General features: G+C 43.2%; 1 protein-coding gene across 4 annotated transcripts in view; it reads right to left on the bottom strand.

Annotated features, from left to right (window-relative positions):
• Window positions 1–27895, bottom strand: part of BAALC (BAALC binder of MAP3K1 and KLF4) — a 115311-nt gene that overhangs the window by 11584 nt on the left and 75832 nt on the right. For 2 of the 4 annotated variants that reach the window (XR_011493295.1, XM_014867697.3), the window contains one exon: window positions 22141–24548. The exons of 1 other annotated variant lie outside the window; for it this stretch is intronic. Coding sequence is in view for 2 of the 3 variants with exons in the window: in XM_014867697.3 (XP_014723183.2) it covers window positions 24438–24548 (111 nt within the window). In the remaining variant the exon portion in view is untranslated. Of the gene's footprint in view, window positions 1–22140; window positions 24549–25758; window positions 25910–27895 lie in introns of those variants that run through there. One more of the 4 variants, XM_044743856.2, reaches the window with a different exon arrangement.

Here is a 27895-nt window from a genome sequence, read left to right as displayed (position 1 = left end):
GGTGCTGATAATATTTCTGGGAGGACTGGAAGGGTAGGTTCTAGGGGAAACCCCCGAGGAATGAGCTCTACTTCAGCCCCACAGAGCTGACATGGTCAGGGAATTGCTGTAAAAGAAAAGAAAGACTCAAGATGTTGGTCAAAGCTTTTGCCATGAATTTGTCATTGATTAAATACATGAATCAACATAATTGCTTTATTATGTTAGTGTTGGGAAAAAACTATGACCTCTTAGGCCAGTGCAATGATGTCCATAGACCTATAGCATCAACCCCCTGAGAGCTTGTTACAAATGCAAAATCTTCAGCTTGCACTCCCACCCCTGCTGGATTAGCAGCTTTTGGGAGAAGCCCAGGAATCTGTGCTTAACCAGCCCTCCAGGTGATTCTGATACAGCAAGGGTAACCAACCGTCCTGGTTTGCCTGGGACTATTGAAAGGATTCCTGGGACCCAGGACTTTCATTGGTAAAACTTGAAAAGCCCTGGGCAAGCCAGGACAAATTGGTCACCTTAGATGCAGCTTAAGTCTGGGAAATACATCTTAGGCCATCTGTGCAGCTGTTTGTTGGTGGAAAATGGGGAGGATGTTTCTGAGTCATCGATATGAGGTTCAATATTATTGAAGTGATGTGACAGCAAAATTCTACTCCCTCAAAATAACTTGAGTTGAAACAGCAAAATGCTCATGTGTCACTACTTTTCATACACCATTGAAGAACGAAAGTGCCAACATTCCGAGTTGAACAACTTTTGAGAGTGAGATATGACAAACAGAAAGCACGCATTGCAGATGAAGTTTCACAAGTCATACACTCAGTTGTACAAAAATTTTTTCTATAAATGAACTTAATTTTAATCTCAAGCACCCATTCTGCCTGGTAGCAGAATGTAATCCTAGCCATTTTAGAGAAAACTCAGTCAAATCAGGATTTTTTTTTTCAGTCAATTCAGGATGTTCACTATCGCCTCCCATTCCCTGGATTGTGTCTAAATTCAGGGGAGTTTTCACAGAACCACAGTATCGGAGGAGGGAGAGGCATCTGTTCCTGGCAGTGTCTATAGAGATGTGCATCATCCCCGCAGGAAACTTCTAGGACATCTGGGTTCTCCATCTGGTCTCCAATAGTGGATCCAAGAAGGTCACCTTGCATTCCTCTCAACTCAGTCTCAAAGCTTCTTCAGGGCTTCTGGCCTCTCTCAGCTACTTTTGAGCCCCTTATAATGGAGTGAGAAGGGCTTGGGGACACCCATTTGAATGCTCTTCCCTGCTACTCTAAGGTTATGGGCAATGTCATATAGTCGTCTCAGGCTCTGCCTGCCTAGATGTGTCAGGCTGCCATTTCTAGCATGGATACCTCACCACACAGGTCTGGAGGAATCCCATGAGGCTTCTCATCTATTGGGTCTTCACCAAGGAGCAAGGCACAGAACCCCTACTTTTGGAACCCTCCATCTACCTAAGTTTCCTCTGGAGGATCTGGTGGTGATGCTTAGGGCACAGGAACCTGCTCGGGGACTCACAACATCTATTGGCTCCTCTTTTCCTTTCGGTTCCTCCCCTCATCACCCAGCCTAAAGGATGTTTATCTCATTTAGGGTGAGAAAACTTGCTCTTACATAATCAAGGCCTATTTTCTATTTCTATTTGTGGTTTCAACTTTACACCTTGAGTTCTCTAGGAAGGTGGCAGAGACTATTCTTTCTCCCTTTCTGCTTCAGTAAGAGTGCTGATCGTATTTAGGTCATCTGTGTGCTCTACAAAAGACTATATTTTCCAAGCTCCCTTGCAGCTAGGCATGGCCGTGTGACTAAATTCTGGCAAATGAAATATAAGCATAAGTGTTGTGTGGGACTTGTGAGATGGCTGTGTAAGTGAGCTGACAGCGGGAAGGAATGTTCTTTGCCTTTCCGAGTTCCTGTTGCTTCAGATGTGGATGTAGCAGTTGGAGCTCTAGCAAACATCTTTTACCAGGAGGTAATCTTGCAGCTGTAAGCCAGTATCAGGAAGGAACTGAAATACAGATGGAGTCTGAGTATCTGGTGACAGTGCCAGCTCTACACTAGCAGACTTCTTTTATAAGAAAGAGAAATAAACTCCTATATTTAAGCCTTTTCATTTTCTGTTTTATGCAGCTTAACTAACTCTAAAAAGGGATTTGGCTTTTGTTCTTGAAAATCCTTTTCTCTCAAACTCTTTTCTCTGTCACGCATTTTAAAGGTCTACATTGAAACTCAAAAGCTAAAATCAGACTCCTTTTCTTTCTTTGCATTTATATTGTAACAGCCCTTTTCTGAGAGCCATAAGGAGGACATCTTCTTGCTTCCTGAAAGAGCAGAGAGAAGGAAGCCAATGTTAATATTTCAAAATGTTATTATCTTCAGGCATGGAATTTGTCCAAGCAGTCACCATGCCTTGGATTAAAACCTAGAATTTAGAGTGTTAAAGGTCTAAGAGAAGCCATACAGAGAAATGAAGTTTCTCAATACATTTGATAATGTCTGAAAGAGGCTCTACAGCAGTTGGTTTGAAAACATGGCTACAAATAACATATTCTGAACTGCCACTCCCTGCTGCCACTCAACACCTGAGCGCTCTCCCCACAACAGTTGAGGGGTCAATATCTCTATCATATTTCTTTGTATCTCCTACTGAATTTCACAGTCTGGCCTTAGTTAACATTTCCTTCTTGATCTGGGGCTTGTCGGATTGCCCCTTCAATAAATGGCATAAGTTACCAACTTCATGAAAAATTTACTGCTCTTTGTGTTGATAATTTTAGCAAATTCTATTCCTTCTTAAGGAAGTAATGGTTATCCAACCATGGTTAACTAAATTAGGTTTCCTGTTATAGATGTATATCACAGGGCATGTCTGTCTTTCTTAATTTTATTTTTCTGCAAGGTTGTTATTAATTTGGTTACCTAATTTGGTGGAATTGACATTGATTTAGCTTGGCAATCTAGAGAAGTGGAATTAATTCCAATAAAAATTCAATTTATATTAGAATGTATTCAAATAAAAGTAAAGGCATTTATGTTTCATCTATAATATATCCCCCTTTGAAGATTTACTCCCCTCCTTTTATTAGATATTTTAAAGACATAACTTTAAGTTTTATAGTATCGATTTAAATAAATTAACTTGATTCTTTGATCAGGCACCACAGGCATGACCATGTTGACAAGGAGCCCAGGTGACTTGTATTTTTTCAGGACAGTCTTGATTTTTGTTTAATTAATTTGTTTATACTCCACCCCATTCCACAAAGAATATAACATCACTCACAAGAACATATACAATAACACCAATAAAATTCAAATACAGAATCAGGACCGAGGAAAATCAAGATCAGATAAAAGAAAACACAACTACGTAAAACCCAGGAACCTGAGCCAACAATTGTTGTTTCCCATTTGTCTCTGAGCTTCTGGAAAGCCAAAGTGAAAGAGAAGGCACAGTAAGTCACATAATTCTCATTATCAGAAAAAAGGAAGCAGACAACTTCCTTAGGAGGCACTTATTTTGCCTTGGCACCAAATTCTCAAAGAAATTTATCATTTGGGATTTTATAGGGGTGAGTTGCATAGTGGACAAAATCCTCAACAATATTCACAAGTAGCAAATTGTTTGTGACTCCCTTTTTCTTTTTTTTTTTACTTTAAACCAAAGCAGAGGAAATAATTAAAATTCAGTGAATGACCTCTCAAATTGGTGTTCTAGGCAACAATGTTCTGAAGGATATTAATAGGAATATCACTCAAAAAAAAAATGTGTTCCAAGGTCAAATATGTTTGGGAACCACTGAGTTAATCAAAGTCAAGCAGGTTTCTTTGTTGCACTGTGCTTCTCCAAAAATAAAGGGACTACATGATGCAGTGTTTCTTATTTTACCACTGAAGCTTTTCTTCTGAGCTTCACATATGAATAATTCCCAAGTTCTGTGACACATAGTTTGGAAAAGATGAGCATGGTAAATTGATGGAAATACAACGATGAGAGGGAAGGGCAGCTGCTTTTGTGGTTATGAGCATGTGTGTTGGTGTTGGGCAGATCTGGATACAAATCCTGTCTCTGACCTCTGTGGTTACATGACTTTGAAAAAGTTACCCAAACTCACTGAGTTTTATTTTCCTCATTCATAAAATGAAGAGCATTAATTAGAAATGTGTTTGGCTCAAGGAACAAAAAAATCTGTCAGGGTTATTTAGGGGTTTATTTTTCCAATATAATAACAAGTCCAGTGTTGGGCCATCCATGAAACAATGCAGCTGATCATGAGTGTTATCTGGGTCCAGACTCTCTCTTTCTGCTTTGACATCCTTAGCATAGAAGCCTCTCTCTTCATGCTTGTTACCTCATAGTTGCAAAATGGCTGCTGCACCCTCATCCTCACACCAACATTTCAGTCATGCAGAAGGAGGAAAGTGATGTAAATTACTTTTGGGTAGGCAGTCCACAGTGTCAGTCATAAGGGGATAATAAGAGACTCTCCTTCAAAGAAGTATTTTGAGAATTAAGTGAGATAATGAATGTGGAGTGCTTATGTAGTACCTAGCATTAGTTAGTGCTCAATAAACATCAGTTATTAATACTCATATATAGCCTTGGATTCAGTGTGATACAACTGTAGCATTTAGAGTACCTAGAAATTGAAGAACAGATTCTTCAGCCAATGACTAGTAACACAGGGGCTTTATTGGAAGCAAAAGATCAGACTGATGCTATCTGCTTTCACAAGGCTCTGGAATATTGGCAGGTAGTGATGCTGTTTGAGAGCAGATAGTCTAGGAAGCAGACAAGTAGGAGGAAGGCTGGCATCCTGTTGCACCAACGAGGACCCTACCAGGATTCTCCCTCTTAGAAGACCCATCTCATCTTTAAGTAGATGCATTCTCTGGGGTTCCTAGGGCTGAATTTGATTAGGAAGCAATTTTGATGACAAAGCTTGGTCAAGTCCAATAAATTTCTATATCACAGTATATAGTCACAATGATTTTGGGAAGTCTCAAGTCTAAGTGTTCTATCCCATTGTCAGACCATGAGACCATGATGTATCCTGACTTTTGGGTCACAGAATACAGTAACCTGTATATAGAGATAACATTTTGAAATATTAATTAACAAATATACATTAAGTATTTACCATGAATCCAGTATTGTCTCATGATCATGTGGAGCTGATTAACACTTTTTTGAGTCATTTTGGGAAATACTGGGATAAGTAGCATACATATTGGGAGGAATTCAGTGGCAATTAGAGGGAAAAGGAAGAAAAGTATCACAAGAATAGCTTAATTTGGGACTAAACATTATCATAAGTAATGAAATCCAGGTTAGTATGGTGGTGACAGGGAGGAGGGCGATGACACTGATGATAATGGCTGAGGTTTAATTAGCACCTACATGCGCCAGACACTGTTCTAAGTGCTTTGTGGACTTATATCATCAATTTTAAATATGTAATTTTTCTCTACATTTTCAACATCAATAGGTCACTTGGAGTGACTGCTTTGTGTCCAGCACCAGCACTGCATCCTCACATCAAATCTATGATGTAGATTTGCACTATTGTTATTCTCATTCCATAGAAGAGGAAACTGAGGCTTAGCATGATAGCAACCTAGCTAGTTACTGAGGAGCTGGGATTTGAATGGACATCTGACTTCCTCCTGGGTCCAAGCTCTTAGACCACACTCTGTAACATAAAATATGTATTTATGTGTACATAGCTTTTATAAAAAAACCCTTTTTGGGGCTCCCCGTGGCCAAGTGGTTAAGTTCACGTGCTCCGCTGCCGTGGCCCAGGGTTTCGCTGGTTCAGATCCTGGGCGCGAACATAGCGCCACTCGTCAGGCCAGGTTGAGGCGGCATCCCACATGCCACAACTAGAAGGACCAGCATCTAAGATATACAACTATGTACCAGGGGGGCTTTGGGGGAGAAAAAGCAGGAAAAAAAAAAAAAGATTGGCAACAGTTGTTAGCTCAGGTACCAATCTTTAACAAAAATACAAAACAAAACGCTTTGTTTTGAGAAAGAGGTTTTAACTTCTTTTCTTTTAAAAAAATATGAATTGGGGATTTATTTCCTAAGAGTTGGGCATTGCTCTGCTGAGAGACAAAGTCTGGACTAAATGACCCATGTTCTCTTCTAGCTACGTGATTTTTTTCCCCTTCTGGTGTCTAATGTCTATGTCCTCTAACCAGGGGAAGGGAAAGCAACGCAACAAGGAGTCATTCCCTGTGCCAGACTAGCTCCTCGTTCTCTGGTGCTAAGAGGAAACAGATCTGACCCAGAATCACCAACTTGTTTACTCTAGACTCAACTGATTTCTAACAAACTTTCTACAAGATTATTCAAAAACCATTGGCTGGGCCATGTTCCACTCTACCAGATTTATCTTAAGCATCGGATTATTCTTTTTTCACTTCTCTCCCCAAACCAGCTCTTCCTCACTCCTCTGCCCTTTGAATTCCTTGTTCCTACTGCCCACGGTCCAGGGATTTTTCTGGCATCTCGTGTTCACTGCCAGAGAAGGTCACATGGAGCCCTCAAAGACTAAAAAAACTAAAGTTATCTTATTCTACTGGGCATTTTCAAACATTGCTTTGTCTTTAAAGTTGTGAACTTCCTACTGATAGCCACCATTGGAGAACAAGCAGATGAAAAGCACGCGGAGCAGAAAATCCAAGTAATTTATGATATCTAAAAACACCTCAGAAGAAGGTTGTTAAATATTTAACATATCGATTCTACAGTGTGGTGCCACAAGATTTAATTTTAAAAAAACCCTCAGAATGTTTTGAGGGCTGTGATTATGGAGCTGGCATCTGCAGCCCTTCTATGATGTCCATCACAGAGCAGACTGAGATTTGACCTCACCCTCCCTCACTGTCCACCCTGATCAGCATCAAACCTGCCTTCACGCCCCTTCTAAACAGAAGGTCTTCGGCATTTGCCTCTCTTTCTCTGAAGCATTATCACTGGAATCTGTTAAAAACTATCAACTATAAAAGGGAGGAAGAGCACAAACATTTATAACATACTTGTTCTGTGCCAGGCAATTTCATCTTTTACATATGTTGATACCTCACTTAATCTTTAATACAAGCCCTTAAACTCTACCTCATCTTCCTTTTGACAGAGGAGGAAATTTAGGCTTAAAATCATTGAGTAATTCACTCCAAGTCACACAACCAGTAAATGGTAGAGCCACGATTTGAACCAAAGTCTGTCTAACACCAAAGCCTGTGTTCTTTCTCCTCCATCAGTGGTTTTCAACCCCAGCTTCACACCATAGTGACCCAGGGAGCTATTAAAAAAGTACTGACACCTTAGCCCCACTCCAACCCAGTTAAGTCAGAATCTCTGAGATTGGGCCTGGTTTAAGTAGTTTTTAAAGCTCCCCGGATTATTCTAATGTTTAGCAAAATTTGAAAATCTTTGCTCTACACTAAATGTAACATTAAATGTCAAGGTTGCAGATTGAACAAATTGTTACAGATCTCAAACTATGAATGCTTAATGTGTGAAAGCCCATTAATTATGATAAAAAATTATTTTGACACTTATACCAAAACAGCTTTACTTCCAATTTTATTTGCAGCTGCTGGAAATGTAATCGGCATTGTTTTCTCCAACTTGAATCCAGAGTAGGAAACTGAGCACAAAGAGTCCAACTATTTTCCCCAGGTTGCCTCGGCGGTAAATGGAGAACTTGGCAGCAGAATAAGAGAATTTTCAGCCTTTTGTGTAATTCCCAGAGCCCCACTGCTTCTGCTGACCATCGCCATGTGTGGTCTAGAGGTTCAATTCCGAAGCGTCATGGGCAAATGCATCTTATACCTGGAGCAAGTCAGAAATTGCTTCCCAAAGAAAAGTAGAAAAGATCAACACCCATGTTTCTGAAAAACTTAATAAAAGCTAAGGAAATTACGCTCCCGCTTGTTGCTAAAATTTGCCAAGAAGGAAGAAAAAGCTAACCAGTTCTACCATCCTTGAATGCAGTTCTCCCATCTTTGAATGCATGGAGCTGGAAGCTGGTTGCAAAAAACTCTATTGTGCTGTGCACGAATCCTCAGAGGCGGGAAGGAAGGCAGGAAGTTTCTCACATGTCATATTTCTTCCTCAGGATCTTCCAGAGGTGTCAGGATATAGAAGACAAAGATCCTTGTGGTGAGACAGCTCTGCAGCATGGAGACATCAAGCAATGAGGGCTTAGAAGAGGAATTATTATGGGGAAATGGAAGAGGGACGAGAAGACTCTTTCTGAAGGAAGAGAAAACACTCGGCAAGAATCCCGATTCCTTTGATTGCACTTCAGTCTGCAGGTGCCAAGAAGAGACAAAAAGTGTTTGGAAGGGCTTTCTCTCCACGTGAAGTAAAGGCAGCTTCCTTCAACCTATGCCTTGTAAACCAAAGAAGTAACTGATGAAACAAAGCTTCCCCAAAGGAAGGGAAGAGCCAGACAACAGCAGGCTGGTGAGGAAGATGTCTGAGGCAGACAGGGCCTCCGAATTGCTCTCGACTCACGTAAATGGAATCACTTGCTTTGATTACTTGGCCAGCTAGGTCTGTTATCAGATTAAGGTCGTGGGGTTGCTGCCTTCCCCTCTCTCTCGAGGCATCATGCCGGAGCCCGGGGCAAGAAAGGACTGACATCCAGGTGTGCTAGCCAAATTCTAGCCATTCACCCTGTCTCACAGTGCAAGAAAATGTGCCTCCCCTACCTGGGTTTGTGTTCCCACATGATAAGTTGCCCCCCACCAATATCTCAACATAGACATCCCAACGACTCAAAGCATCTTGATTTCCTGGAGAGAAAATTAGTATTTGTAAGTGTCAGAAATATGATAAATCCTGAAAGTTAAATAAATTGGGCTATAAACATTTTGAGATATGTCTCTGTAATTGAATAAAAACCCCACTGTTTTTGGTTTGTTTGTTTTTAGAAGGAGGATCATTTAGACTCAACAACAAAACAGAAAACTGCGAGTCCATTTTGGGATAGGACCTGCCTCGTCTTTTCCCTCAGTATTTTCTGATACCCTGCGACCTCCCCACTCCTTCAGTCACAAAGTATCTTCCTGGTGTTGGAGTTTCAAAGTCCTGAGAGAGAGGGAGGTCAAGAGAACTCCAAGATAGATTTGTAGGATTAGAGTAAGAGGGCAAGGGGACTAAAGACTCTTTCCCAAGTGAGTCGCCAGAAGGGAGGGAAGACAGTGATAGAGAAGGGGCAGCATGGTCTATCTGGGCTGCAGGGCCTGAATCACCCCACTGAGGCTACCAAGCCCAGCATAGCACAGAGCAATGAATCACATCTTATCCTCCCAAACTGCACAGGATCTCAGGAGCATAGTTGCTTTCCCGGGCCCAGCACAGCTTAGAAGCCACAAAATGTTTCCTGTGCCCTCAAGAGAATGTACGAAAACCACTGGGTAAGAAAGGACCTTGCAGACTGGAATGAGGGATCTTGCAGCAAAGTCCAGATGAAGCACTGAACACCTCAGCAGATGTCAATGAGCATAGCTAATGGCAAATGTCCACGCACTGTCTCACGTACGCCTCCACCCCAGTGTTTTGGCTTCCTAGTATGCAGCTGTAGCTCTTAGAAAGGCAAGAACCTCAAATAGACTAAGATTGCATTTCTTTCACCTGGAAGAAAGAAGATTATAGTAGAAAATAGAACTAAAAAAAATGTTATTTCTTGAACACCTAAGTTTGTGGAGTGATGTTCGTACCAGCTGCTGTAATAGGCACTGTCCTCACCACGTTCCACGTGACCTCAGACTGAGCCCGTCCAGCCACTGCTCTGCCCCTCCCTGCGACGGAATGCATACCTTTAGTGGAATTTGGAGGTTTTTGGGTAAAGAGACAAAAATACAAAGTCTGCTCTTTACCTCCTCACTTTTTTGTACACGAATGTGAAAACGTTTTCACATCGTATAATTTATTTCTATTTTATGGTAAAAACATCTGTTTTAGGAATTATTACATTTTATTTCCAGAAGACTAAGTCTTGAGAATGTTTAGCTTCTTTTTCCCTTTCGAAATTCTTTAAAATCAGAGCATGGTGTTCCTGTCAGCAGGGCTCCAAACCACATCATCCTGTGCTTACGATTTCCCTGCGTTCCCCTGTTCTAATAGCTGGGTGGAAGCTGAGGTTGGTGGATCAAAACTTGGACCAGGAACAGGCCTTGACTCCTTCCCGAGAGCCTCGGGTGGCGCTCCCGAAGAGGTGGAGTTTTCAAAGGCAGGACTCCAGGGAGGGCACTTTTGTGTTCAGGCTTCAAAATGGCCATTCTTTCCTGAGCTGTCACCTGGAACATCTTACCTCTCCTGGCTGAATGATTCCTCTCGGTCTGATGTCTTCAGGCCAAATTTCCCTGGTTCCTTTGACGTCCAAGTCTTCTGGCTGAGAGGCAAATCCCCACAGCTCCATATCAATGCTCAAGGTCCTAGAACAGACACATGCACAAAGTGCAGACTCTCCACAGGCCCTCAGGGAGCTGTCTGATTCTTGCCTGGGATGTTGATATCAGAGTCCAGTTGATATCAGAGTCCTGGGTTTAAGAACTGGCTGAGGACTTCTACTTGCATGTCCTTATCCAAGTTATGCAGCAACTCTTAATCTAGGTTGCTCAGCTATAAAATGGGGATAATTATAATATCCCACAATATCTCTGACAATGAGATAACCTATAGACATTGCCTGGCACTTAGTAGGCATTCAACAGTAATACTCCCTTGCTCCCTTTTCTAAGCTGATTGGCCAGGTTTATGTATCTAAATGTCGGGATTTTACAAAGACTAACATAAACTATATGGGTGTTTCATTATAGTTGGTAATAATAAAGTATTTACACTTTATTTATCTTCTGATTTCCTGTTAGATTTATCATATTATATTTTAACTGTCTGATTATGCCATCAGATCATTCAGAGTTGGAACTCTGTCTAAAGTTCTCGCTATATCCCTAGGACTTAAAAAGCACCAGTAAATGCTTAATAAACGAACAAATGAAGTGCTGGATTCCTAAGTGAGCATTTAGGGCTTAGACCTTGCTAATACCTTATGTTCTACGAATGCTTTCAACCTAGTAAACATTTGCTGAGCATATAGAATACGCAACATACTATGTTCTGTGGAGCTAAAGCCCTTACAATAAAGAGAAGTATTCTAACCGCTTTATAGACAAGCACAGGAACATCAGTAACATGGATAGACTGGTACCAGAAGCTATAGAGAGAGTGCTGGGCACTCAGGGGAGGGAGAGATTACATTTGGTTAAGAGCAGTGAGAAGTTTTCACTGAGGAATGAGGTAACACTGGAACTGAACCTCAGATTCTAACAGCAGTGGAGAGAGGATGCTCCGGTGGAGATCTGTGCCAAAGGCAGAAAGTGTGATGGGCATTCAGAGGGCTGCAAGTAGCCTGGTTTGAAGCACAAAATCTGTGCAAGTTGGTTAGAGCTGCAAAGACAGGGAGGGCTTTGAAAACTAGCCAGACTGAGAAATTGGTCCTCAAGTCAGGCAAGGAGAGCTACTGAAAATTTAGAGCAGGGAAGATTCGGAATTGATTAACATTGATTGAGTGCCCTCATTTTACAGATTAGGCAAATGAGACTCAGATAGATTTAATGACTTGCCCGGCTTGAAAGTGGCAGAGAGGCAATTCCACCGAGGTCCCTTGATCCTCCCACCACACCACAGCCAGTCCTTTGGATTCACTGTGCAGCAAGGTCGGCTGGACTGGAGGGAGAGAGGCTGAAGCCTGGGATGCCAGCTGAGAGAAAATGAGGGAAGTTTCCTTTACATTCCTCCACTGAACCTCTGCCACAAATAATGCAATCTCAAACATAAGATGATCTCCCATTTTCCCAATGAGAAGATGCAAAAGGATTTTCTGATCTGAATATACAAAGGGACTAAAGATGATGGAAGGAGCCAGATTTTGAAGCAAATATTTAGTAAGCCAGTCCTGTTGTTTTTCCATGCCATCAAGTTGACTCTGACTCCTAGCAACCCTATAAATGAGTGATGCTCCTCCCAATGTCCTGTCCTCACCAGTCCTACTCAGCTTCTGCAGACTCATGCCTATGGCTTCCTTTATGGAGTCAATCCGTCTCAAACCAGTCTTATTGGAGTCTAAATCTTGAGGGAGCAAGTTCTATGATCAGATTTGCATTTTAGAAAGGTAATTTTGTCAGCAGTGTAGAATTTGGATTAGAGACAAATTGGGAGGCAGGGGGTAAGGAGACTTCTGCAGAAATCCAGGAGGTGTGGTGGCCTCGGCGAAGGTGGTGGTTCTGAGACATGAGCGGAAAAGACAGATGTGAGAGACATTTGGGAAGGGTATGAGACAGGTTTCAGTAACAGAGGGAGAGGGAACAGTCAAAGGTGACTTCACAGTTTCTGTGATGAGCAGTTTGGTGGAGAGTGGACCATTGACTGTGAGACGCAAGGCACATTGATGAGGACAAATTTATAGAGCTAGAAAGTAGTATTAGGAAGGGAGAGCTAAAGGCAAAAGATGGAAGAGAAAGGAGGTGACAGCAATATAAGCAGCAGAGTCAGGAGGAACAGCTGGTCAGGAGACCTAACTGATCAGGAGGAGTAAAGAGTTGGGCGAGAGGCTGAGCTCTGTTTGGGGAACTTTCTTCTCTCCTGCCCCTCTCCCAGCAGCTTAGGTTTCAACATCGGCTTGAGGTTAATCATGTGGTACCATCAGAACGATTCTCTTTCCTGCTCCTGTTATTCCCGGAGGAGCAGAAAAACATGGTAATTACCGCTCTGCAATTTCCTCTCAGGAAAAGCTAAATCTCCTTCAAATGAACATAGTATTTCATTGACATAGAAAAAAAATTGAACAGAATGCAAACAATCTTCCTTTGAAGACAAGAATAAACAAAGTCACTGACTATAATCACTTCCTTCTCAGCTGCCGTCACCAAAGGAGAAAATGGCTAGATGATCATTGGTCCAGGAAGAGGGGATCAACTTGTCCTGGGTTGCCTAAGACTTTCATGGTTTTAGCACTGAAAGCCCCACATCCCAGAATCTTTCAGAGGTCACCCCATCCAGGAGTTAGACTTGGATTCCAATCCTTTCTATAACTGATTGGCTATGAAAATTTGGGACACAGCTTTCCTGAGCATAGTTTTCTTATCTGATGAGTAAATGACAAGCAATAGGATATACTGGAGTATATGAGTAAGCCATTTGGTTTAAAACAAATTTGATCTGACCTTATCTTTCCAAAAAGGCCTGAGGTGGCCTGTTGAACATGCATTGTACGTCTGCTTCAAACATTTACAATGTCCCAAAGACAAGAATGATCCCCTTAAAGAGAGTGATGTGGCTTCTGCCTACATTGGCATTTTCTTAAAGATAAGCATCTCTTCCTAGAGACTAAGGATTAATTACTGACCTACTGTGCTCACCTTGTGACCACTGACCTGCTGACCACCAACCTGCTAAGTTCCTATCATATGTGATGTATGCCCCTTGTTCCAAGATGGTATTTAACCACTCTGTTTATTTGGAGTGATTCCTTCCTTTGTGAAGGTACTCTCCTTAGGGTTGGCTCATAATAAACTCACCCCAGTTTTGATTTATAGCTTGATTATGGATTATTTGCATCAACACATCCATAAAATGAGGTGAAGAGCTACTCTGAACATTCTCTCCTGAGGTGAGCTCCTGCAGTCCCATGAATTTAAATATCATGTATTGCCAATGTGATATTGTGATTTATAATAAGAAATATATATTTGGTCTTTGTCTGTTTCTGGCATAGATCTCCTAAAACCCTTGGAATTTCCTAAGTGATGAGAGCCAGGAAGGTACCTTTTGTTATGTTAATGAGGTGACTTTTGGAAAGCCCCTGGGCAACCTTAGGATGGGAGCTGGTTGCCAGGGGAACCAACCTTGTTATTAGAGGGGCGGAACTTTCAGTGCTACGCCTCGACCTCTTGGGAGTGGGGAGGAGCTGGAGATTGTGTTCAATCATCGATAGCCAATGATTCAATCAATCTGCCTGTGTAATGAAGCCTCCACAAAAACCCAGAAGGATGGGGTTTGGAGTGATTCCGGGTTGGTGAACACGTGGAGATGTGTGTGGGCAGAGTGGTGTGCTCTGAGAGGGCAAGGAAGCTCTGCACCTTTCCCACATATCTTGCCCTATGTCTCTCTTCCATCTGGCTGTTCCTGAGTTATATCCTTTCATAATAAACCAGTAATCCAGTAAGTAAAAATGTTTCTCTGAGATCTGTGAGCTACTGTAGCAAATAAATTGAACCCAAGGAAGGGGTGCTGGGAATCTCTGATCTATGGCCAGTCTGTCAAGCTCAGGTGACAACCTAGACTTTCGATTGGCCTCTGAAATGGTGGTGGTGGTCTGGGGGAGCAGTCTTGTGGGACTGAGCCCTTAACCTGTGGGACCTGATGCTATCTCCAAGTAGATAGTGTCAGAACTGAGTTGAATTATTCCTACTTGGTGTCATTGAAGGACACTCAGCTGGTGTTGAAGAATTGCTTGGTGGTGTGAAAAAAAACCCCACATATTGGAGCCAATGACTCTAAAATTTGTATCTCCAGGCCTGACTATCCTCTCCCACCCCAAGCTACAGACTTGAAAATCCAACTGCCTACTCAACATCTCCATTCGAATGTCTAATAAGCACTGAACACCTAAAGGCCCAAACAGAACTCCTGATTTCCTCTCCCAAATTTGTTCTTCCCCTATCATCTCTTTCTCAGTAAATGACACCATCAACTAGCCAGTTGCTCAAACCAAAAATCTAGGAATCGTTTTGATTTCCTCACTTGTTCTCTGTCCCAATTCTGGGCCTCCAAAAGACAAGTTCTGTGGGCTCAACCTCTAAAACGTATCCAAATCCAACTAATTCTCCAAACAGTAACCAAAGGGTCCTTTTAAAAATAAAACCCCCAACTCCTTGCCCATGAGGCCCTCCTGATCTGGCCTCTGCCTTGCTCTCCCTTCTCAGTTCCCACCCCTGGCCGCTCTCTCCCTTTGATCGAGCCACACTGGACTTTCTTGATCCTCAGCTGCATTCAGAGCCTTTGCACTTGTCCCTCACTTGCTTGTACTCCTCTGTGCCCAGTTTTTCATGCCTCTGGCTCCTTCTGGTCACTCAGGTCTGGGCTCAAATGTCCCCTCTGCACAGAGGCTCCCCTCGAACCCCCTCGGTGAGCGAGAGGTGGCCTGGAGCAGTTGGACTCCTGCCCAGGAGGACAGCACGGGAGGGTGATGGGCTTCAACAGAGAGTCTACAGAGTGGACCCCTGGAACCAGGGCGGAGCAGGGAACAGCGGCCACATGGCCCCCAGCACAGGAGTTGCTCTTGGACAAGCCCAGCAACAGAGTTTATGAGGACACAGAAAAATGCCCAGGCAAAAAGCAAGACCAAACCAAACCACCAAAGAAACAAATAAATAATAACTTTAAGTATCAGAAATCCCTGAGAACTGGAAGTAAGCTTCCAACTGTCGAGTAAGAACTCCTGATTCCCTTTCCCCTCATCCTTTGGCAAACTCCAGTGAAACTAGCAAAGAGTTAGCCATTGATAATTAAGTAGCTAGGAACTAAAGGTTTTTTTCCTTTTGCAATTACTGATTATAGCTTTTAACTGTTTAACCCACTCATTGTTAACTGTGATGTTTAGGCAATATGCTATCTGACTCCCACTAGGTTCCTATAGATAACATCTCCCTGGAGCCTGGGTCACCACGGTAATGGTGTTCGAGCTGTGTTTCAGGAATTAGAACCCCTCTGTCCACTCCAGGCCAGTAGGGACCACCAACTCATCAACTAGGTCCACGCAGATGTCTGATAAGCAACGTTTTGATGTCAAGAGATTAAAGACTCCACCCTCAGATCATGCTAACACAGCCATTTTGTGAACATGGGTCCTTATGAAAAGGCATGAAGTCTGACTATGCTTGCGCAGATCACCAATTACCTCACCTCTCCTCACCTCCCATCGCCTATCTCCATATTTCAGACCACCTTGTCCTCTATCCCACAAATATCCCTGAGTCCCTATTTTCCAGGAAGCAGATTTGAGACTCATGCTCTCACTTCCTTGCATGGCTGCCTTGTGATTAAACCCTCTGCTGCAATCTCGGCGTCTTGGTGTTTGGCTTTCTGGATGGCGGGCAAAAATGGACCTTGTTCGGTAACACTAGAATGGAGGAGAGAGGAGGTGAGCTGATCACAGCCCTGTCTCTACGGGAGGTTGGCTGCTTCCTACAGGCCTAGCAAGCAGAAAGTGGGAGAGAAATCGTACCTTTGAGTGAAGATTGATGTGTTGATACATTCCTAGGACTCTCCTTCTAATTTCTGAATTGAGACCATGGTTATATATGAATGCCCAGAAAAGCCTTAGGGCTGCTGGAGATGGCAGAGGAAAGCCCACTTTTTGGAACACATTTTAAAGGGACTGTTAGAGACAAAAATAAAGCCATCTTGCAATCATGACCCACGAGCTGTGCCATCCACTGAGCTGCTCACACTCTCAGCAGCCCAGCCTGGAGCTCAGCCCAGCGTGTCCACCTCCAGGCCCCTGGCCTGAGGCTGTAAATGTCATGGAGGTTTCAATAGCAAGTGTAGGGTTACCAGAGTCTCATCCACTCGGGTGTTCTTTGTGCGGGGGCAAAAACTAGCCTTGATTTTGCTCAAGAATCAGTGGGTGAATTGTCCCTATTCTTCCTCTCCCCAGGATCTCAAACAAAGCTGTTTTAGAAGGAGCTCCTTTTAAAGGATTTAATTTTCTGTGCCCACTTAAGTGATGTATTTGAATATGTATTTACTCGGGTCTTTTCTGATTGTGACAGCCAGGGAGAAAACTGGGATATCTTCAACAGCCGAGGAGAACCAAATGGGCCTGCAGTGGGTCTGCAGTGGGTGCAGCTTAGTCAAACACGCTGGAACTGGGTTCTTCCTTCTTCAAGAACAGCACTGCAGAGTTGACAGCAGGTTCTGGGCAATATTGGCGCAAAAGAAAAAGGAAGAAACTCCAAATCCATTGCCATACAACTCCTCCAGTGGGATTCCTTTACATCTAAAATTGTCTTGCTTGCTAGTTACCAATTTGGGGAAAACTGCCCTCCAGAGAGCTTGCAAATGAAAGCTCAGAGAAGTTTAAAGGAACAATGTAAAGCTTCGACAGCCCAAAACCAACTAAGCAAGTTTTCTTCCTCCGTGTTATCCTGAGTCGGTGCTTCTGCACAGGGCCGAGCACATACTCCTTAGGAAGATTCTTGAAGATAGTTGCGCTCCTCAACCCAGGCTGTCCAAGGTGCATTTTATATTGGATAAGAAATGCTGATCTTGAAAATGTACACTTGTGGTGCGTGAGAAGAAACAAAGTACTCAAATGAGGAGCCAGCTCTCTAGCACATTTATCCTTGAGAGCTGAACTTTCTATGCCAGGCCCTGCCCATGTCCTGCAAATTTCATGGCTGGGTCACAGTTGGACAATAATAAGCAACCTTTCATTTATCTTCATGTGCTGGGCACTGTGCTAAGTGCTTTATTTATATATATATATATATATATATATATATATATATGTCTTTACAAAATCCTCCTGCTACCATGAGATACGATTTGTCCCATTTTATAAATGGCCAAACAGGAGCACGAAGAGGTTAAATGACTTGCCCAAGGTCACAAAACTCGTAAGTGCTGAAACTGGGATTCAAACCCAGGGAGTGTGATTTAAGACCCCCTCATATAGTTCTGGAGACACTAATCCCGTGATCTGCTAAGGCAGTGGTTGTCAACCCTGGCTGCGCATTAGAACCCTCTGGGGAGTTTTGAAACATCTTAAAGTCCAGGTTGTATCCTGGACCAATTAAACCAGAATCCCACAGGGTGAGACCAAGCATGAATAGTTTGTAAAGCTCCCCGTGTGATTCCCATGTGCAGCTGTACTGCCAGCCATTGTGTTAAGCAATTATAATTCTTTCTACCTGCTAATTTTTTTAAACTGGAAAACAATTATATTCCATGTTGTTCTTTTCCACAGCAGTGGTTGAGAGGCCGCTGTGTACAAGGCACAGTGCTGCCCTTTGAGCTGGCATGTGCTTTCTGCTTGGGACCCTGCTGGCTCAGGCCTTCAGTTTCCTATTCTGGAACAAAGAGGAAGGAGTGATTACTATGGTAGATCTACAATACTTAGGTTTGCCATACGTTTTAGAAAGACCCCAAAATTTATTAGCATTACCTTCAAAGGACTTTTAATATTGTGGCACAACTCAAAAGAGAGCTACTGCTTTTGTTGCTGTGAAGATAAAAATTTAAAAGAAACAAAGGTAAAATTTCGCAGATTTGTATCTGGGGTGCTATCATTGATCCTGGCATTAGCACAGACAACTTTGAAGTGCGGAGACACTGATGCTATAAAAAGGGCTGTGAAGTCACTTGCCATCTATCATGACAGGAAGAAATTAACATTTGTTGAGCACTTACTCATGGTGCAATGGACAGAGCATGGGTTTTTATAGACGGGTAGACATGGGTTCGGATCCCAGCTATGCTGTTTAGTAGTTTTGTGGCTTTGGGTGTTTAAGTCTCTGTTTCCTTATCTGTAAAGTGGGGCTAACGAGGCCCACCTGGCAGGACTGCTTTATTGATTACAAGTAGCGTGTGTCAAGCACCTAGTACCGTTCCTGGCACAGGGCTGTAATTATTATTATGTGGTGGATACTGTTATCTACATTTGTTATCTCACTTAATCTTCACAACACACCCTCAGAAAGATGCTATTATTTCCCCTGACAGGAAGTGAGCCTCTGAGAGGCTCCTGGACTTACTATAAGGTGCCAGCTGAGCCTTTGTCCTGTGCCCCGGAAGCCTGTGTTCTCTGTTTTTCCTGGCTGTCTGGCTGCCACCTCCTGTTTCATAGGCCATCCCGTGGCTGATGTATCTATTAGAACAGAAGGGGATATTCTCTGGATAATGAAATAAAATTCAAAAGGCAAACAAACATTTTCAACTCTCTCTCTGGCACATGGCAATGTTATGAAAAGGGCCGTGCGGGTCAGAAAGGGCAATGTTATTCAGCCCTTTTCCTTTCAAAGCAGAGTTCTACCTGGAGAACGCCTAGCTAAGAAACTAAAACTGCGGAGCTCACTCTAGAGTAAGTGCCCAGACTTGGCTCTCTGCTGGGTCAAAAAGATCGGGTGATCTACTCTCTGATCATGTCAGAATCTTCTAATACTTCCAAATTCCCAAGAGAATTAAGTATACAGTCCTTCTGATGCTGGTTTTTCTGTTTTTTATGGGGGATAGTTTGTGGGAATGATTTGAAGTAATTGAAGGAGAATTAAATATTGCTGAAATAGTTGAGGAGCAACTGTAAGGGAGATGGAGAAATATGGCTCAGCTGGGTGAACACCCTCCAAGCTCCCGCGCCGCAAAACTTCTCTCACCCTGTCTATCTTACCGGGAACCCTGTTGATTGTCAAAATTGACTTTGGTGGAGCCATTTTAAATGGAGTCAGAGCTGCCTTTCCAGAGAAACTGCCTTGCTTTCTTGAACCTTGGACTGGGCCAAACCTTTGGACTAGGACAAAATGGCAATTGTTTTACAAGCAATTGTTTGAGAAGTCAGCAGGAGAACAGACATCCTGACTGCAAAGACTGTGGATTGTGGACTTTCTGAGGACAGAATCAATAGCCAATCAATGTTTAGCCAAGACTAGCTCTCTGCCTCCAACTCCAATTAAAATTCTTTGTAATACAACCTCCCTTCTTTTCCTTTAAAAGCCCCCGACTCTTACTCCCTAGCAGGACATTATTTGGGTTTCTACCTGAATCTGTGCTCCCAAAATTCCAATTCTTTGATTCCAAAATAAATGCCTCTCTGCCTCTCATTTTGGCTCTTTATTTTTAGGTTAACATGATCAAACCAAAAACTTAGGAATCACACTGATTTCTCCCTTTACTTCCTAAACCCAATTTATCAGCAAATATTAAGGTTTCCATTTCCAAAACATACTCAGCATCCACCCACTTCCATCCATCTTTACCACCATTACCCTATTCCTTGCCGCTAACATCTCCCCACAGCTGCTGCAACAGCCTCCTAAATGGGCCCCTGCCCCATTCCTGCCTCCCTCCCGTCCATTCTCCTGTGAATGTTCTTTTCAGCACCCATCACCATCTTAAATTATTGTGATAATTTATTTCTTATGTTGTCATTATCTGTTTCCTCCACTAGAATACCAGCTCCCTGAGGGCAGGGACCAGGTCTGTTTTATTCCTGACCATCTCCCAACTTCTGACACATTGAAGCTTCTTGATAAATACATACAGAGTAAATAAAAGGGGGAGTGAATACATAATTTTAAATATTAAATCATATCTGTAATTTTCCAACTCAGAAAATCCTCCTGAGATTGACTTGTCAGATTGGTGGGATGTGGTAAAAGGACCTTCTATATTTCAAAGACGCGTGAAAAGAACATGAAAACAATACATTGGGAACAGAATTTGGAGCAGGGGTTGCAAACACAACTGTCTCAGGGTTCCAGCAGGTAACACAAATGGGAGGCTGCCACGTGTAAGCCACAATGTGTGGTGGGGGCCTCACAATCTGGAGACCCCCAGCCTCAGCTAACACAGCCTTATCAGCTCCAGCTGACTGTGTCTGAGTGGCAAGAATGGCCCAGGGGTGGAAGATCTTCCACATCTTCAGAAGATGGAAAGTTTATATATCAATTAGAATTAGGTTTGGCTGTGAGTAATGACCTGAAACAGCAGCTTAAATGACGTACAAGTATATTTCTCTCCCACAAAAAGAGGTCTGGGGTGTGAAGTCTAAGGCTCATGTAGGCTCAGTGGAATCAGGGACCCAGGTTTCTTCTAACTTGTTGCTCAGCATGGCATGTCTTCCATTCCCAGGATCAGCTCCTGACCCAGTGGACCACTGTGGCTCCAACCATTACCTCCTTATTTCAGGAAGCAGGAAGGTAAAAGGGCTTGATCATTCTTTTATAAGGAGGCATCCTGGAAGCTTCCAAGCCTTACTCATTTTAGTTCATTGGACAGAACTTAATCATGTGGCTACTCCTTGCTGCAAAGGAACCTAGAAACTGTAATCTCTATTTTAAGTGGGCTTGGGCCGAGCCAAGGAAGAAGGGGAAAATGGATAATGGAGTTCTAAACTAGGAGTCTCTGCTAGAGCTTGCTTTTTCTGTGACATTCTCCAGTTTTACAACCATGACAGCCAAACAAAGCATGTCTGCCATCTGGTTCAGCAGAGTGACAGTTTGAGAATCCTGCATAGAGGAGCAAATTTGGATGGGATACATTTGTGTGGCCTGTGGGGCAGCCAGTGAGGGGCATAAACAGGTGAAGGTTAGCAGAGCTTAGACTGCAAACCAGAGTGTGTGTTCAGGTAGCCTGGGGGCTGGGGCTGGGGGTGGGAGCACTGTGCAGGTGAGCAGCAGGGGGGCAGTGAGGAGGATTAGTCCCTCGCCTGCAGATCCAAGGAGTTCTTGGGGCATTTGCAGAACAGGTGGTCCCTGGCTGCTATGACTTCACTCACCTTTGGGTCTTAGCAGCTCTTCTGAGGGTACAATTCCAAACTCCTCTGAATTGTGAAGTTTCTCCTCTTTCTGACTTTCACTGGAGGTGTCCTCTCACACCAGGTCAAGGTCATCCTCTCTGGAGGGATAAGGGAGCCTAGCCAGACCCACTCCCCAAGAGCTCACCATCCCTTTCTAGTCACTGCCGGTCACTCTTAGACTTGGGCTCAGCCTAGTCTCAGTCTGTCATAATTCCTCTCCAAATGGCCGAGTCTCCTAGCCATGCTAGACCTTCTTGCCAGGAAAGGCACCATGATATACGGTGGAAAAAGCACTGGATGTGCAGGCAAACTTCCCTCACTTGAATCCCTCCTCCATCACTTAGTGGTTGAGTGGACTATAAATACTTTTATAACTGTAAGTTGGAGCTGATAGCATTCTCCTTACTTACTGTACAAGGCTTTTTGAAACATTCACAGGGATCAATTATGTAAAAACCCTTCATTTAAAAGAAAAAAAAAAAATCTAAGCAGCTCTACATACAAATTGAAGGTTCCAGGAAAGAGTCTCTGTAACTGTCCATATGTTTGAAATTGATGACTTTATTGACACAAACTTGCAATAGAAAGTGTTATGCCGATAGGATAGTAAGACTCAGTTCCCGTATCATACGCGCATGAAAAAATTGCCAGACGAATTTCCAGTAACATGTTTTAACTTCTGGTCACTGTCTTGGTGAAATCCAGGTTGTTCTGCAGAAAGATCATATATGTCCTCGTCCCCTTCTCCCTCAGAAGTGAGAAATTGTTTCTATATAAAACAGAGGCACCCTCTCAAGTTGATAAATTCCAAACAACATGTAGCACTTAAGTGATGCAAAAACAAGGTTGTAAAGAGAAACTAGGCTTAGCCCATGGCTGACAGACAGCACAGGGACTGGAAAAGGAATACCCTACATAAAACACAAAGCACGTGCCCTGGGAGAGCGAGCCCTTGTACTGGCAGGATCAATGCCAAGCTTTGGCAGCTGGGGGCTCCTGCTGAGTAATGCCACTGGGGACACAGGAGTCACAGGTTTTGCTTTTATTATTTAAAAAAATTTTTTAAGAACATTAAGTTCCTGAAAAGCCCTTTTTCAAAGAATCAGAAAATAATAGAGGATTGGGAAAACCATAGTTTTGTGTCTCGTAAAGTCTCATACAGTGATTAAGAAAACACCCAGATCTGGAATTTGAGACAGAAACCTATCCTGAATATAAAAGTGAGATTACACTGCAGCGCAATCTACAACACACACTATACCTTAGCATCTAAGTTGGTCTCCTAGTTATTAAGACCACTGTGGGATTTAGGATATACAATTTTGATTGGCCAGATTCCAAATCTCTCAGCATCTGCATGGTTCCTGACACATGGCATTTAATGTTATGGAAGAAATATGCAATCTACCAAAGGAAGGAAGGAAGGAAGAAGAGAAGAAGGAAGGAAGAAAGAAAAGACACTGCCCACTTGTGTTTGGGGAATAAGAGTTGGCAGGTGAGGAGGCCGAGTATCTGAGTTCTACCCTGCTCATGTCAATTCTCTGAACTCTGTGATATAAACACACACCATCTATCTGCTAACATGGAATTTATTGGTATCATTTGGTACAATTTCAGTCCTACCTTTCCCAACCCCAGGCATGTTAACAGTCCTTTAAAAATCATGCTACATTACTGTGGAGGAAAATAATTCCACCTTAACATGTTTAAAAAAATGCTAGAAAATTTTATTCCTATCAAAACACTTTTTTTTTCTTTTTTACTGCATCAGCTACCTCATCTCTAACAGAGTACATGCCAGTCCAATGTCAGTGTGAATGTGCATCAACCAGGTACTACTGACTTTCTAAAGTGATTCCTCTGCAGGTACCAAAAGGACATCGTCCTGGGGCTGTGTACAGAGAGGCTGAAGGGAAGCCCTGTGCTGTGTAAAGGGAAGCTGCCAACATATTCTGGATTATCTCCCTCCTGTGAGCAGTGTCCAGTCTTTAACAATTGCAAATGACCCAACTAGAGAGAGAAAACACTGAAGAATACAAGCAAAGGAATTTGGAAAGCTACAAAAAATGCATCCTAGGCATCCCAGGTTGGATGCATCAACCACAACAACTGTGATATTGTGGTTCAGAGGCTGACATGGACATCAGCATGGGGGCCATTGAAGACAGAGAAGTGGGTGTGACTGCATCATAGAGACCTCCCAAAGACACGCCACTGTGGGGGTTGGCGGGGTTAGTTTGTGTGAAATTGCATCTGCCTCTGTCTCATACTGAGCTAAGGAAACAAGAATAACACGGAGGTTTGCTGTTTCTTGCTTTAGAAACAGTGGTTTAGAGTTGGGTGAAAGCAACCTTTTAAGTGAACATGGTAAGCTCTGTGATGGTGATACTCAAAAAGAAAGAACACAAGAAAAAGCTTGCCTGAAGCAGTGCACATTACCGTGGCCAGGAGCGCTTAGAACCGACGTGTGAATCTATCACACATGGAATCAATCCGCCCCTTCTACCTCTCTGTGCTTCATAAATGGGTCTGTGGCTTTAGCTCACCACTTTTACACCAGACTGTACTGCAGGAGCTGCAAGGAGGCAAGCAGAACTGTACATTTGCAGTCGATTACCATACGTGAGTGCCGTGCCAATACATTGACGTGATAAATAGGAGGCTGAGAGCGTCATGACAGCTCAGACGGCCACTGGCTGCCAGGTGAGACAGTCTCTCAAGGCACTCAGCAACATTCACGTTCAGCAAGGGGCATCCACTTCCTCAGGCTTCCTTGATGGCATCCAGTATGTGAAGGGCACCAAAGAAGACCATCTGTTCTTCTAGTTGAACACTCTGCTAGTTGACGCAGTTCTTCGTGATTCTTTGACTTCTGTCCACCTGTCGGATGCTGTCTGTAACGTTAATGGTGACTTCTTTTGCAGACATTCGTTTAGCATCTCTTTTAGTCTGTTAAAAAGTTTAACACAGTGAATTGAGTTACTGGGAAATATCCAAAGGTCTTCATATTTGCATTAATCTCTTGAGGTTATTACACACGCATACACAGAGAGAGAGGGGCAGGAAAAATGACCCACAAGAACACAGGCACATACACTCCTTTTCGTACCTTTCTCTGTTGACTCTCTAATTGCAACCTAGAGCAGAGCTTGGCATAAGGAATGCTCAGTAAAATGTTGTCGAATGAATGAGTGAATTAGTTGAGGTCCATCAAAGGGTAATGTGAAGGCTTCGCTGGTTTTAGTAGAGTGGTTAATGGTTTGAGCTTTCCAGTCCGATAGACTTTGGTTTAAATACTGACTATATAATTTCACTATGGGCAAGTTTTTTCTAACCTCTCTAACTCTTAGTTTCCTCATCTGTAAATTGGGGAATAATAATAGTAGCTACCTCATAAGGTTATTGTAAGGATTAGATTAAGGTAATGCATGTAAGGTACTTAGCACAATGCCTGTTACTAAATCAAAATGAAAAAGAAAAGAGTAAGTACAATGAGTAAAAAGTAGGATAGATTATCCTCTTCTAAGTGAAGACACACCAATGACAAAAGTCCAGAATTCACACTAGTACTAAAGCATTGACTAAACTGTGGGTTCTTCAACCATATGTGCCCGATCCCCCCAACCCCCTTCAAGGGAAGCAACTTCGGCTAGTGAGCAGCGTCCAGTCTTTAACAATTGCAAGCGGGAGGTAATTTTGCACCCATCCCACTCAATGATCACATGCTTAGAATAGCATGAGATGGGCCTTGAGTCATCTCTATCTTGGACAAAGACATGTGCCACCCAATCCTCATTCTGGGAAGGCCCTGCGGTCCAGCTGCAGGGAGTGCAGTCAGCAAATAGCCACCAGTTGTCCCCTCAGGGTGGCCTCAGAGAGCCACGTCACCCAGGGCCTTGCCCTTCCTGAGGTGGCCCAATGAGGGGGTAAATGCAGGGGTATCAAGGCCTGGCCATTTGGCCCAAAGCAGGCCAGCTCAGACAAGCCACTTAGCTTCAGAGCTCCCCAGTGGATGGCGTCAGCTGAGGCTGTTGTCAGGCCTGCATTGTGACTCGACTTGTCCCTCTGCTCACTCCTGCTTCCAGCCCTCCTTCCCACAGGTGTTGACAGGGCACTTCCCAGTGAACATCCTATATAATGACATCTCAGAGTGTGCTACCTGGAAAGCAGAGTCAGTCTGAGATCTGTGGGAGAATCTTCCACAGCGTGAGCATCTCCCCATGCTGCGTGTGAGTCTTGTGATGGTAGAGGCATATTTTTCATACAACATGGTCCCTGAACACAAGCCAACTACTTCATCTGTAGTGCATCTGAAGAAATGGTGAAATATTGTACCATTGGAGAAAAATTAATTTTTCACTGTATTTATTAACAAATGATATGTAGGTTTCTAACATGTCACATAAATCCTGTGTAGTAGCTGCTGGCAATGCCCCCCTCAGTTTCCCTTTACTTGGCCGGTACATCCATTCCCCAGCTGTTGTGAGTTCTGGCTGCTAACTGCTCACAGCAGCACCCTGTTCTTGAGAATTGCCCTCATCTGACTGGAGCCACCTCCATGAGAAATGCCAGAGGTTACACCCTAATTCCTGGAGACAGCCCAAAGCCAATGCCTGATTGTTGGGGATACAAAAGGCTGGCCCTTTTGCCTCAAGGGGGTATGAATCTATGATGCCATTCATGCTCCAGAGCTCCCTGCAGGATCAGGCTGAGGCAACCCTACCGCTGTTCAGTTGAGCTCACGTGTTTGGGGAACTTGGTCCTGCCCCACCCTGCTTCCCCCACTACCTTACGGGTTTCACCGGAGACTACTCTTTCCATCACTTCCTTGTACAAGGATCCTCATCCCAGGCTCTGCTTCTAGGGAACCTGACCTAAAGTAATACTTCATGGGTGATTTGAGGGATGTTTAAAGATAATTGTGACCATACACAATTTTAGCCTTATCCATTGATTTCATGACATAGGATTTCACTGTTTTCCTCTTCATGTTCCCAGTGCCTAGCATAGTCTGAGACGTAGTAGGTTCTCAATTTAACTCTGGATGAGTAAATGGATGAAGGAACGAATGAGCACACCTCATCTGTCGGTGTACCCGTGCTTTAACAATCAGCAGTCAGTGCTGTCGAAGGATTCAGTCTGACACTCACCTCTTCCAAGCCTGAACTGGCAGCAGGGCAGGCAGTGACTTTCATGGGTTTATTTTTCCCTAAAAGCAGAGGACTCATAAAATCCCACAACCAATTTTGTTTCCTAAAGAAAAGTGTGGCAACTATGAGGCTAGTTCCATCAGATTTCCATTTCAGGCGTTATTGCATAAAAGCTTTGAGGACTGGGGCACGGCATAGAGACACACAGGAGCCTTATTTGAAATGAGCCAAGTTGACAACAGCATTCCCCTCAAGCTGATGGGCAGTAAGGGAGCTTTCCAGAATGGAAACGTAAACTTTCCGAACTGCATAACTGCTTTTCTTTAGAGTTATTGGCAAGATTTCACAAAAGGTTATTAAAGATCATACAAAGAAATGCTCTGCTTTTCTAAGCTTAAAAACCTAAGCAAGTATTCAGCAATTGGATGATTCTTACTGTCCTAGCCCAAAGAGTCAAAGGCTACAAAATAGGCATTCCCAGGACAGCCACAGAATATGCATGGTTTGAATCGCAAGTACAATGGGGCAGTTTCTGAAATCTGTATATCAAAGCCTGCACCATGGAGATGTGCAGAGGACAAGCTTTGGGGCCAAGCAGACCTGGGTTTAGCGCAAAGCTTTGCCCCCAGTTAGCTGTGACAACACATGTTGCTTTAACCTCTGAATCTCAGTTCCTTTACCTGAAAGTGGGGAAATAATGCCTGCTTCTTAGGTTTTTTGAGATAATTAACTTAGCATTAATAGAGTGTCACTTAGCATTAATAGGGTGACCGACTTCTTCCAGTCTGCCCAAGACTGACCTGTTTTAAAACTGAAAGTTTCACATTCAGGGAACCTCCTCAGGCCCCTGCAAACCAGGACAGTTAGGTGCCCCAATTATAGCCATTCACATTAATTCTATTTGCAAAACGATGTCAGTCAAACATACCAAATTTAAATTGAAACCTTCTTCTACTGAAACTCTGACTATTGCTACTACTACTTCTAAATAACAACAACAATAATAATAACTCTACAAGATATGCATGTGGATAAAGGACAAACTGGAGTTCTGTATTCCAATGATGGGCACAGAAGGGTCCAAGCCATAAACAAGTCGCTTCTCAAATAATTACGCTGTATTAAATTTAGAATACTAAACAATTA

Source organism: Equus asinus, chromosome 12, assembly GCF_041296235.1.
Source record: "Equus asinus isolate D_3611 breed Donkey chromosome 12, EquAss-T2T_v2, whole genome shotgun sequence".
Taxonomy (NCBI): domain Eukaryota; kingdom Metazoa; phylum Chordata; class Mammalia; order Perissodactyla; family Equidae; genus Equus; species Equus asinus.
Note: the sequence above shows the minus strand (reverse complement) of the source record. Positions and strands in the feature narration are given on the sequence as shown.